The sequence below is a fragment of the Malus sylvestris genome, chromosome 12 (assembly GCF_916048215.2).
Source record: "Malus sylvestris chromosome 12, drMalSylv7.2, whole genome shotgun sequence".
Classification (NCBI taxonomy): domain Eukaryota; kingdom Viridiplantae; phylum Streptophyta; class Magnoliopsida; order Rosales; family Rosaceae; genus Malus; species Malus sylvestris.
In genome coordinates this window covers 15,742,623-15,755,912 of record NC_062271.1, presented here as the reverse complement: position 1 = coordinate 15,755,912, position 13,290 = coordinate 15,742,623, and the positions used below count along the sequence as shown (strand labels likewise).

Genomic DNA, 13,290 nt, shown 5'->3' with positions numbered 1-13,290 from the left:
TATACATTTGTTCCATTTGATTGTACTGATTTTTTATGTTGCAGCCAGATTTTCACATTTCATTTGCGGAAGAAAATGAATGTGCATAATCATATCTGCTTTTATAAGGAGCCAACCGGTGCTGTTCTTTTTTATTCGGGCAATATTCTAATTAATCTAATATAAACTACGCAAAAGAAAATTCAAATTTAGGTGCAGTGAGAGAGAGAGAACGTAAGTGTTCTACTTACTATTTATATTTGGTGAAAAACTTAGTGCTCTCAGTCTCACAAGTCACAACCATGAAGAGCGCATTACTCCTTTCCCCATTCACATTAAGTTTTAGCATATAGATTGTATATTCATAGGATATCCATAAAGATTTGGAAGAATATTATCTGATGCCTAACCAAAGTTTGCACGGCAGATTTCCAATCCAAATTTAAAAAAATTAAAAAAAAATTAAAAAAATGTGCAGGCAAATAATCTGGTATATTATATTATCAAAACGTTGACTAGTACAAATCATTAGTCAAGTATAATCGCATTATTTGAATTCGTACTTGTAATTAACAATTTGTGAAACTTTCCACCTTTGGCTACGACATATATTCTCCTCTACTCACTCACTTGAAAATTCGTGCAGACGAAAAATTGTGATATACAAAGATGTGCGAAAAAAAGCTACCTGAGATTGGTAAACTCAAGAAAATGACAGCAATGGAGTCATCATCTTTCATCAGAACCACCTTTTGCCACCCTTGGCTGTTTTGAGCTTCATCACAAGTTCCTCGCGCTGAGCTTCTACCTCCGCGTATCTCAGGCTCATGTCTAAGTAGCGCTCGCGAATGTCTTTCAGTTCTGCCTCTAGAGATGACCTCGAGCGTTCGTGTCTTTCTTCAGCTTTTGAATTTCGACGAGCATCTGCTTGACTGTGTCGGGCCTCAGACAAGTACCTGGGGTGGTGATAACATATATATGTTAAAAGACTGAGTTGTACAAAATAGATTTACTATAAGAAGACAAATGATACTTAATGTGTTTTGAAGGCATAATGCGTTTCCTCTTACACTCACCTATCAAGCTGAACTTTGTAAGTGTTATTTGCTTCCAATGCCTTAACAAGTTCATCTTCAAGCAACTTAATCTTTAAGCCAAGTTCTTCAACGTCATTCGGATTTTCATCATGAAATTGGATTCCAATGTCATCCTGTAATGGCAGAGAATAAAATGAGAATGAGAAAAACAAAATATAAGATTTGTAGAGTCAAATGAAACCAAAAACATGTAATCATACACTACGTCATTATGTGTATGTCTTCTTGTACTCCGACAATTTAAATAAAATGAGAACATATTATCGTTGCGGATCAGCTGTAGAAGCAGGACCAAATTAAGTTTTAGGATACTAACCTCTCTTTGATGCTGGTTTCTATATGGATAATTCTGATCTCTTGCATGTCCTTGCACCTGACCATTCTTCAAAACTGGCTTCCTTCTAAAATCACGACGGGGAATGCTGTTCTTCCCCATTTCGTTCTGTTTAGAGAAAAATCAAAGAACGTCAGAAGTCAATACCTTTACAGTCTTAACATCAACTGTTAATAAGCAGATAACATAAAAATGGTACTTTCTTTCAGGACCTTCATATCTTCACCAACAGGAATAGCTCTGGTGCCGCCTTTTGAGGAGCTGGAAATCTTTGGACTGCTGGAATCCCTCTGTTTCTGCTTTTCTTCCCTTGTTAGTTTCAATTCTTGTTCAAGGGCCTGAGACTTTCTTAGGAACTCACTTCTCTCCTCCTCAAGTAGCTGTATTTTCAGCTGATACTGCTCGTTGGCTCTCCTGATCTGGTTGAGCTCGTTCTTCAGCTCGGCATACTGTGCACACAAAGCCTCTTTTGCAGTTAGATCACCTTCCATCTGCAGAACTTTTTCCTCCAAGAGAACATTATTACGTTTGCAATCCTCCAATTCAAATAAGGCGTTCTCCAATGTTGAGATCTTCTCATGGAATGAACTTTTCTCTGCCTTCAGATCTTGACATTCCTCAGAAATTGAATGCAGTAACACTTCCAATTTTTCTTTCTCAAACTTGGTTGCATCCAGCTCATTGTTGGAAGCCAAAACTTCCTCCTGACAATGAGTTAGTTTCTCAATCTGAACCTTCATATTAATAGATTCTTCCAACACTTGGTGACGTTCATAATCAGAAACTGTAAGCTTTAGTTCAAGGTCATTGACAGTGGTCTTCAGTTTTGCTTCACTCGATTTGTAATTCTCCAACAACTTCAATAGCCTTTCATGGTCAGCCATCATTACTTCCTGGTTTTGTTTAGAGGCAGCAAGCTCAGCGACCAGGCCTTGTAGCTTCGCTTCAGTTTCTATTCTCATAATATTCAATTCTTCCTCAGTCTGTATTGCTTTAGATTGAACCTCTCGAAGAGCAGACTCAAGCATTTCCTTCTCAGTTCGTAATCTGGATGCTTCCTGGACGGCATATGAAGCTAGTTCTTCTCTTTCTTCTTGAGTTGCAGCAAGTAGCTTGGTAAGTCGATCTACCTCTTCCTGAAGGCTCTCAACTTCAACCGTCTTCTCCAAATACATCTTGTTGAACAAACTTTCTTCCAATGTAAGCTTCTCCTTATATTTCATGTTTTCATCAAGAAGTGCATCTAATTCTAAATTCAGGCTCTCCTCTTTTGAGGCGATGTTTTCCAGCATTAAAGAAAGATCCTTTTCCAGCACTTCAACTCTTTTGGAGCAATTTGTAAAGCTCTCGTGCGATTGATTCAACTTTGCCTCCAAGACGGAACAGAGCTGATGCAACTCCAGCTTTTGTTTCCTCAACTCATCATTTGAATTCTGAAGAGAATTGCACTCTTCAATGAGGCTCTCAGCAGTAGCTTGTAGCTCCGGGTTTGCCCTTTTCAGAAATTCACATTCATCTCGAGCTTCTGACCACTGACTCTCCAAGTCCTTTAATTTCTGTTTCAGTTCAACTTTATCAGACTCCATCTCAGTTTTCAATCTACTGATCTCATCTTGGAGACTCAGAGAATAAGATTGGGAATTCTCTAATTCTAATTGACTGGCCTCTTTTTCATCTGTCAAACATCTTATTTGAGCTTCGAGTGCAGAACCACTTGCTGACAACTGTATGTTTTCTTGTTCAAGCTCTGATATGTGACGGTCCAGTTCACATTTATCAGCTTCTAGCTCCGAAGATTTCCTTTCAAGTACCCTATGTGTGGAAACATGGGAATTCACACTTCTGCTAAGCACCATTAATTCATGCCGCAAATCATTCAAACACTTAGAGCTGATATCGCTTTCCCTTAATACAACTTCCATGTGTTCCTCTAGCTGTATTTTTTCCTTCTGAAGATCGGAAACCTTAGCTTCTAATTCATTCTGGACCCCTTTTAGAAGACTGATTTCTTCTTCATTGGTTAGCAAGTTTGCCTCAAGTTTTTCTATTTCGAACCTCTTCTCTGTCAATTCTTTACCCAGCTCTGTGACTTTACTTTCTAGTTCCATTTTCAAGCTGTCATGTACTTGAACTGAAACATCATTATTATTTGTAATCTCCCCAAGCACTTTCTTGTTAAGCTTCTCCTCCACATTTTGTATTTGGTGTTTATTTTCAGTTACTTCGGACTCAAAGCTGGTAAAAGAATCGAATAAAAGCTCACTGGATGGAAGTTCACCAGGTGCGTGTCCCCCTGAAGATTTTTTCTTCGATGCCTTAAGCTTGAACAAGAGCTCTAAGTTTTCTTCTGTCAGCTCGTTGCAATCTCTTTCTAGCTCCTGCACCTTTTCTTTCAAGTCCTCAATTTCTCTGATCAGATCTGCTTCACCCCCACTCACAGTGATGGAATCCATTTCTGTAGAATGCCTTTCTTTGAGAGACTCGGATACCTTTGCTTTCAGTTTAACAATTTCTTGTTCTTTCAAAAGCAGTTTACATTTGTATTCTGTCTCAATGTCCAAAACGGAGTGTTCGTTCAGACTTGATCCATTCTCTATCTCATGGTTTTTCTCTTCCACAGCTTGTTCAAACTGTTGCACCGCAACTTGCAACTTGTTCTCTGATTCCTGCAATTGTTGCAGCTGAAGCTTTAAATTTCTGTTTTCCTCTCTGGTTAATTTGATCAAATTTTCCATATCACCAAATGTTGACTGTAGTTCTGAAAGATTCTCCAACTCCACCTTTTGGTTTTCAATTGTCTCTTCCAGCTCCTGGAGAACCGAAACCAGCTCAATATTTGATTCTTGACTTCTCTCCAACTGCAGAGCCAGATTGGCAACGGATTCTTTCTGAAACTTCAGCTCATCTTGCAACGCCTTCTCAATCCCTGGCGTTACTTCATCCTGATAAGTTAAATTCTCACTGGCAGTTTGTTTAACCACTGAATTCTCAAGCAACAATTGCAAGTGTTCAACTTCTTTCTTCAAGCCATTGCGTTCTGCATATGCTGCTGAAAGCTCCACTTTCATATTTGCCTGCTTTTTGGACTGATCAGAGAATTCTGTCCTCAGTATATCCAAATCAAGCATTAGCTTCCTGGCGTTCCTCTCCCACATCTTAGCTTCCGCATGTAATTCTTCAATCGTAACTTCTGCCGCGTCCAGAAGGTTTTTAGAAGAATCAGTGGCTTTTAAAGATGATTCTTTAAAATCTTTCCGAGAATTCTGAGAATGATTTCCTGAACCATTAATCCTGGAATTAAATGATGAATTATTTGATGGAGAAGGGATATCAGCAGGAAAGTTTCCATGAGTTGTACTAATTAGGGAGGTGATTGAATCTTGTCTTCCTATCAGGTGGTTGCCTTCAACACTAAGGTTGCTTCTCGGGGACATATTATCCCTTCTTATGGAGCCCTCCGCTGAGTCATAGCTGTGATGTGAACCTGATGCAGAGAAACTGCTACCCTACAAAAAGTGAGGAAGACATATTAGTTTCATGGTAAGGATACACCAGTGCACAGCTTGTTCATAAGCATTTTAATCCATCGGGAGGTTCTGCAGCATGCAAACTAGAATGTTAATATGGTCTAGATATCAGCAACATGAGTACTAGACAATTGAATTAAATTTCAATGAAATCTTCATTAGTTAAATCGATGTGTCAACAAACAGAACGTTATTAAATCCAAGATCATTCTCTGGATTGAATGAAGCAAACACAATAAAGCCACCAAATGAAGCAGGTAGTGCTATATAGTATGAAAAGGTATGATTGAACAGTAAATTGGAAATAAATATTATTACGGAAAAGTGTAAACATACTCGACTCCCAGGCTCTCCAGGATTTGAGATCAAGCCAAAATCTTTTCCGAAGGAAGATCCAGCACTCTGTACAAATGAGGTATTAGATCCATCTGACTTGCTGTCTGCATCATGACCATTTGCATTTGCTTCTTCCAAATGATCCCTTGTCTCTTTTGACTCTTCATCACTGAAGAAAGTGCAGAAAGTCTTCACCATCAAGTAGAAAACTAAATATCTAAAGACTAACGCAATCAATTGTTTAATACTAACCTGAGCCTTTTTCTTGGTGTGAGGCAGTTAATTTTTACCTGCAAACAAGAAAGACAACCAAACACCGCTGAAAAGGCAGCTCCGAGGTGAATTTCTAGTGCAATGAGCGGGGAGAGAGAGAGATGTTGAGAAGAAAATAAGTACTCAAATCCTTATATTCATGTTCTTATGTAAATAACTTCAATATACACTTGCATCCACCCTTCTAGGTGTAAAATACAGGCCATGTGGCCAGTATCCTCATATAACCAAATATGGTATAAATTCGATAAGAATTATTCATAGAAATTATCTAAGTATCAAGCTCCCGCATTCAGTAAAAGAGAGGAAACACGACCATGCTTTCAAGATGATAAGCATCAATGTTTTTTAAAGATATAACAGAAACATATTCAGGTACTTTCAACATTTAGGTAGATGGCAGAGACCGTTATGAATTACGCATACTATGTACATTGGAAAAATAAGAAGCGCATTTTGACTCAACCCAACATACGGCTTTCTCATACCGAATGAATGAAAAGGGCGTTTTGTGCAACTTGTCAAACATCCACTGAACATAAATAACAAAAAAAAGGGTAAAACGCACCTGCAGAATTGCCCCAAAACTGCATTTTTTCAATGGAAGAGAAACTGGAGCAGAAGAGGTTGAACTTATGTAATCCGACATATTGACTGAAACCTCTCCAAGGATACCGGATCTTGCTGATCCCTACGATAAAAATTTCATTTAGAACCGATAAGCAATTAACAACAAAAAAAAAACAAAAAAATTCGATTGTGGAAATGAGTCATCACATCAGCAAGTAGATAAACCAGATTCCTCATTGATTCACATAAAAAAGAAAATTAATTGCCAAAAACAGCATAGTGTGATAAATCAGTGACAATGACGGTACCATTGAAATAACAAGCTTGATGAAATAATCTTCCATCTCCTTGGACGACTCATCTTGGGAAATCCATATAGATTCGCAGAGAGTCTCAGTCCATTGACAGTTTCCGTTGCGCACCACTGCTTTGCTTGATTTCGCAATTGGTTTCCCAGTTTCTACAGAGACGATAGACACAAACAGCTTGTCCCATCCTCTGGGGACCTGCAACCACATACATCATCAGCAAGCAAGCAAAAACTCATATCTACTTGCTGATAGAAATACATCGAAAACTCCATCCACTCAAAGAACAAACCGATACAACACAACATAATGATACATTCCTAGATATCTGACGTGTTATGTTGCACGAATTAGGTTAAGATTAACACATGATTCCACACCCGATCAACAGTCTTGATTCACAGTCTGGCAACATAATTATCCCGAAAGCACAAAATATGGTTCTTGTACAATCCATATCTAGAAATCAAACACAATAATCTATTGTTACTTGTTAATGGATCATTTTACACTCTCCAATTATAGACCTTGAAATAAATGCTACATTTTACACTAAATTGTCAATAAAATTAATCAAAATATATGCAATTAAAGAGAAGGAATTAAATTAACACCTGGAGGGCCTTAAGGTGGGAGAACTTGAAATCAACCCTCTCCCCTGACTTAGCAGGCCTGTTCTTGTGCACCCTGAACATTTTCTCTCTCTAAATCTCTCTCTCTCCACTCCTTGTTGCTGATAACTAATTGATTCCCCCCCCCCTCTCTCTCTCTCTCTTAATTCATTCTCTCTCTCACAACCACCATTACCAGCTAGAGAGAGAAAGCAAAGGATGTCTGATTGCTCAATTTTTCAATGAAGCGAGAGTTACAAAGAAAGAAGAGAGAGAAAGCAATGAGAGAGAGAGAGAGAGAGAGAGTGCGTTAGCTAACTGGTCATTGTTGCGAAACTTGCTGTTTGTTTTCCTTCCAACCTTTTGGCGTTTCTTCAATTTCTAGAGAGAGAAAGCGTAGAATCGAATTAATGCGGCCTGAAACTGCAAATCCAGAAACAGCTTTCCCTCGTTAATTGCATTTCCTACTACACAACTACTACTCTACACACAGTAGAACCCCTCAGTCTCAGTGTACGCGCTCAGGGATGATGATCCCTTCGGATCTTCTCTTTGAGGATTCCGAAGATTATTCAATTCCATTTTACCGTTTATCGTACATTGTACGATCAATTTTTGTACGATCAATTTTTATCGCGTATATTTTTGGTTCAATTTAAATAAAAATTTCAAAATACTTTTTAACAGTATAATGACAATGAACGAATCAGATTTACACGCGAAGTTTCTTTACTCGCACTCTCCACACGACACGTTGGAAATAGAAATCACCGATGCATTCGGTTTTTAGCGTGTCAGGCGTTCATTGGTTAGGAGAAGAAATGTACTTTCGTGTTTGTAACGGCAAATAGGAATACAAGTACAAGTGGTGGGGACTTAGAATTTGATATTAATGTAACGGAGGATTCAGAGCTTCTTTGTAAACAGAAAAATTAAAATTAACGAGTTTTATTTTGTATTATTTTATATATTATAATTAAAGATAAAGATATAATTAATATATCTTATTTTAAAGGTATAATTGTTTTTTTATCAGGCGTCTTCTACCTCGATGCTATCGACCTCTGGATCTTTCCCAGATGTTGCTGTGTTGTGCTCAAGGAAGAAAATATCGGTAATATCGGAAATATCGGTAGTCCGAAAACACGGAAATATCGATGGAAATATCGGTAAAATATCGATATCGATAAAAATTACATGGAAACCACAGAAATTGTAAGAAAAACTTAGAAATTTTTAATGAAACTTTGTAGGATGTTTATTTAGTCAATTATCTATTAGTTTATCACAAAAAATTGGAAGGAAATGCATTGCATGATGGATTTAACTGATTTAAGTTGATTATATAGCGAGCTGGCAAACATTGTGAGTGTAGAAAATATGTAGTAATTAATGAAAGAAGTTTAAACACACCATAATCATTTATATATAATTAATTAGTACAATATTTGGAGGTTTTATTTAGGATATTAAAAAAAAAAAGGGAAGTGAATAAAATGATGAAGAATAATGTGTCGAATTTGACACTTTAAATTTCTTACACATAAGAATAAGACTAAACTTTAATTTGGATGCCGATTATGTTTTTTCAAGTTTATATAAAGTAAAAGAATTGAATTTTGGAAACCAGGAGTGTGTCAATTGAATTTTGGCCGGCGTGCAAGGTATCAATCTCTTCGTCTCGTCGAGTAGTACAACTTTCCTTTTTGTTTCACTCAATTTCGTTGAGTATTGAAAAAGTTATACTTATTTGAATCTTACCCAGTTTCCGGCGACCTCAGTGGATTTCGAGGCAATTTCCGGCCAAACCACAATGAGTCAGACGTTGTGTAAGGTACCATTCTCTTCGTCTCTTCGAGGGCTACAACTTTCTTTTTCGTTTCACGCAATTTCGTTGCGTATTGAAAAAGTTATACTCATTTGAATCTTACCCAATTTCCGGCGACCTCAGTGGCTTTCGAGGCAATTTCCGGCCAAACCACGGCGAGTTGGCCGGCGTGCAAGGTATCAATCTCTTTGTCTCGTCGAGTAGTACAACTTTTCTTTTTGTTTCACTCAATTTCGTTGAGTATTAAAAAAGTTATACTCATTTGAATCTTACCCAGTTTCCGGCGATCTCAGTGACTTTGGAGGAATTTTCCGGCCACACCACGACGATTCAGACGTCGTGTGAGGTACCATTCTCTTCGTCTCTTCGAGGACTGCAACTTTTGTTTTTGTCTTGCTTGATTTCGTTGAGTTTTGACAAAGTTATGGCCGTTTAAAGTGGGTGTAAATATTCGGCCGAAATTCTGATTTTCTTCCTTGAGTGACTGAGTCCCACATCGCCCAGCGAGGGCAGTGAGCAAGCCAAAATTTTCTATAAAAGGCACATTCACCTCCTGAGAAAGCTTGTCTTTATGTCTTGGTTGGCCTTTGGGCTTTGATCAAGTGTAGTATGTTGAGATTTCTCAACATATTAAGTATTTTTGAATATTTTATTATGATATTATCGATAATTTTAAAAATATCGTGATATTATCGATAATATCGCGATATTTTGATGAAAATTATTTGGATAGTTAAAAAAATATCGGATCTTAAAAAAAACGATAATATTGGCGAAATATCGTCGATATTATCGATTTTTTATTCCTTGGTTGTGCTCATTCCGGTGGGCCCACTTATGTAGACACTGCCTTCACTTGTGAAGAGAGAGGACAAAACAACCACCTACGAGTATTTGGAAATTTTCGTATGTTAAAGGTGCTGGAATGGAATTTGGAATGAAGATGGAATCAAGCAACGGCTTCAAATAATTTTATTGTTTTGGTCAGGCCCGACTCTCAGATTGTAGAGGCACTGTGCAAGACTCAAACAAAGCCCATTATAAAATCTAACATTTTGGTTGCTGTATTTTTTTATATTTTTAATTGTGCATAAATTGATTTAATGTAAAAGAAAATAAATAAAATGATGCGTGGTGTGATGGCTAAGTATCTATCTGCATCCTCTGTATTTTTGGGTTTGAAACTCCTTGCTTTTAAATATAAGAGTAAATTATAGCAATGGTTCTTCAACTTTAATCAAATTGGAGCAATGATTCCTCAACTAAAAATTCATTACCATCTATTACTACAATTAGGTTAAAGTTGGAACTCATTGCTTTTAAATACAAGAGTAAATTGTAGCAATAGTCCCTCAACTTTAACCAAATTGGAGCAATGGTTCAACTAAAAATTCATTACCATCTATTGCTATAATTGGGTTAAAGTTGGAACTCATTGCTTTTAAATACAAGAGTAAATTGTAGCAATGTTCTTTCAACTTTAACCAAATTAGAGCAATGATCCCTCAACTAAAAATACATTATCATTCATTACTACAATTGGATTAAAGTTGGAATTCCTTGCTTTTAAATACAGGAGTAAATTGTAGCAATGGTCCCTCAACTAAAAATACATTATCATTCATTGCTACAATTGGGTTAAAGTTGGAACTCCTTGCTTTTAAATACAAGAGTAAATTGTAGCAATGGTCCCTCAACCTTAACCAAATTGGGGCAATGGTTCCTCAACTAAAAATCTATTACCATCCATTGTTACAATTGGGTTAAAGTTGAGGGACCATTGATACAAGTTTTCTTATTTGATTTTCCATATTTACCCCATTAATCTAGCCTCATGTGCATGACAGGTGACTCGTTTCGATGAGTTGAGGGACCAATGATATTTGACTTTTAGTTGAGAGACCATTACTCCAATTGGGTTAAAGTTGAGAGAATGTTGCTACAATTTACTTTAAATACAAACGAACTTTAAATAAAATAAAAAAATGTGTTGCAAGAGGTATTCGAACCCAGTTGGAACTACAAAGATAAGAAGCGAGAGAACACTTATGCTAAGAACTTATTTGACCTTTAAGTAGATATACTTTATATACATGTAAAATAAAATCATAAATCGAGGGCCCTCTTGAACTAGGGATTTGTGCGGTGGCACCACTTGTACACCCTTAGAGCTGGCTCTGATTTTGGCTCTGTATCTTCCAAATGTTTAGAATTGTTGCACTGTGATGTATAGGGACCTTCACCTGTTCTTTGAGTGAGTGGTTATAGATACTATTTGTTTATAGTTGATTACATCAAATATAGTTCGTTTTTCCCTTTGCAATCTAAATATGCAGTGTATTCAGTTTTTGTTGAGTTTAAGCGTTATATTGAGAAAATTATTGGTAATAAAATAAAAGTTGTCTGATCTGATTCAAAGAGTGAATTTACAAGCAATATTTTCAAGAGTTTTCTTAAGTCTCATGATATTATGCAACAATTTAGTTCCCCCATACTCCTGAGCAAAATGGTTGTGTTGAAAGAAAACACATACATTTAGTTGAAACAACTAGAACTCTTTTACTTGCATCTCAAGTACCACACCTCTATTGGGTAGAAGCATTCTCAACTGCAGTTTATTTGATACCTATTGGGGGTTTACTTAAGTCACCTTGGGAACTATTCTTTCTTACTCATCCAGATTACTTAAGACTAAAAGTATTTGGGTGTAGCTGTTTTCCTTGGCTTAAACACTATATTGCTTCAAAATTGGATAGCAACAGTAAACATTGTGTTTTTTTTTTGGGCTATAGTCTTCGTCACAAAGGGTGTCGATGTCTTGATCCTATTATACAAAGGATTTATATCTTAAGGCCTGTGGTTTTTGATGAACATCAATTTCCATTTCAAAATAAGTCTTAAGATCTTGCAACTAAGTCTCAACTTGATTCATCTCAAGCAAGTCCTCCCATTGATTTGGCATTCTCTATACCACCTTTTGTCTCTTCATTAAGCTTAAATCAAACTACAATATGCACATCATCATCTTCTATAATTGATTCATGTCAAGTGCCTCAATCTCCCATAATGGAGTCATCCAATGCAGCAGCTTCAACTCCACTCCCTGCTACCACCGTTACTATGTAACCATTTATTAGTGTCGCTATGATAACTGACAAGAAACGTATATTATTGTAAGATATTAAGCAAAATTTGATAGAAAATGGATGCAGTGGCGGATATAATAAGCGACAGATTTGTCAATGTCAAGAAATGAACTTTCCGACCAAAAATATTCCAAAACCGATAGAAATTGTCACATATAACCGACAGATAATATATTAATAATGAATAAATAAGAGCATTCTCTGTCGGATAAAACCGACAGAAATTATGTCGAATATAACCGACAAAGAATTTATTAATAATGAATAAATAAGAGCATTCCCTGTCGGATAAAACCGACAGAAAATATATTAATAATAAAAAAATATAAACCACTTTCAAATCCAATCATTGTAATTAGGTTCCAGGTTGGTAGAACAAGTTGTTTGAGGCTTGGGTTCTACAAAGAAGCGAAAATCAATACTAGTCACGAATATCAGCATTATCAGAAAAATTATGTTTCAAAACAAAACGTTTGTGATGAATACAGAGAAATGGAAAACCAATATCTTTAGGCTGCATAGATCAAGTGGTCATTGTTTATTGATAAAAAGAAACGGAGGATAAATTTCCACTATTGAAAAGTAAAGCTTTCTCCAATATTCCCCTCGGTCTTTTGCTTGATTCATCATGGAACAAAGTTGTAATGCCCCAGCCCCGAAATATTTATTTTCAGTGATTAATTTTGTTTATAGGCCCAAACTTAGGGCATTTGGGATAACACACACAATTAGAAGATCGTTATTAGAGTGACACAATAGCTAGGTCACAATTTTTTTTCCTTCATTCTTCCACCACTAGATATTAAACCTAACATAACCTCGATTTATGGTTTCCTTCAGCTTCGGTTGTGATTTCATTCCCTTTCGTAAAATCATCATGATTTTTATAAATATTAAAATTTTCAACCATAATTATCATTGGCCATAAGATTTTAAAATTTCTAGCCATAATCATCTTTGGCAAAACAAAGATTTCTACCATCGATTTACAAGAAGTGATTTGAACTACTCCCACCAGTCCTTTTATAATGAATAAAGTTATAAAATCATTCTACGAGTTTATTCAAACTCAAAATAAAGAAATCAACGAATAAATCATCGTGATTTCCACCCACATTCATAGATTCCCAGCCACAAATAACATAAATTAGCAACTCACACTTCTAAAGCACCATTCGCATTCTATTAACCAAAGAAGATAATATATATATATATATATATATATATATATATATATATATCACAATTCAATTGGCCAACACAACTAAACCTTGTTAATCG

The 13,290-nt window shown here is 36.3% G+C and overlaps 1 protein-coding gene across 2 annotated transcripts; it reads right to left on the bottom strand.

Moving 5' to 3' along the window:
* Positions 1–452: 452 nt before the first annotated feature.
* Positions 453–7,646, bottom strand: LOC126593303 (intracellular protein transport protein USO1-like). Of its 2 annotated transcripts, none has more exons than XM_050259339.1 (9): positions 7,039–7,646; positions 6,425–6,622; positions 6,115–6,237; positions 5,526–5,563; positions 5,274–5,442; positions 1,623–4,916; positions 1,393–1,518; positions 1,056–1,189; positions 453–935 (listed from the first exon to the last, which is right to left on the bottom strand). In XM_050259339.1, exons 1-9 carry the CDS (start codon positions 7,117–7,119, stop codon positions 719–721), a joined length of 4,380 nt encoding a protein of 1,459 aa, XP_050115296.1. In that variant the 5' UTR covers positions 7,120–7,646; the 3' UTR covers positions 453–718. The 2 variants fall into 2 exon arrangements, with proteins under 2 accessions (XP_050115296.1, XP_050115297.1); XM_050259340.1 differs by having other exon boundaries at positions 7,355–7,646.
* Positions 7,647–13,290: the final 5,644 nt, after the last annotated feature.

Coding starts and splice junctions, on each gene's coding strand:
- LOC126593303 (XM_050259339.1), bottom strand. CDS start 7,119: ATGTTCAGGGTGCACAAGAACAGGCCTGCTAAGTCAGGGGAGAGGGTT. Junction 1,190..1,392: donor GAAACCAGCATCAAAGAGAG/GTTAGTATCCTA, acceptor CTGCCATTACAG/GATGACATTGGAATCCAATT. Junction 936..1,055: donor TACAAAGTTCAGCTTGATAG/GTGAGTGTAAGA, acceptor TCACCACCCCAG/GTACTTGTCTGAGGCCCGAC.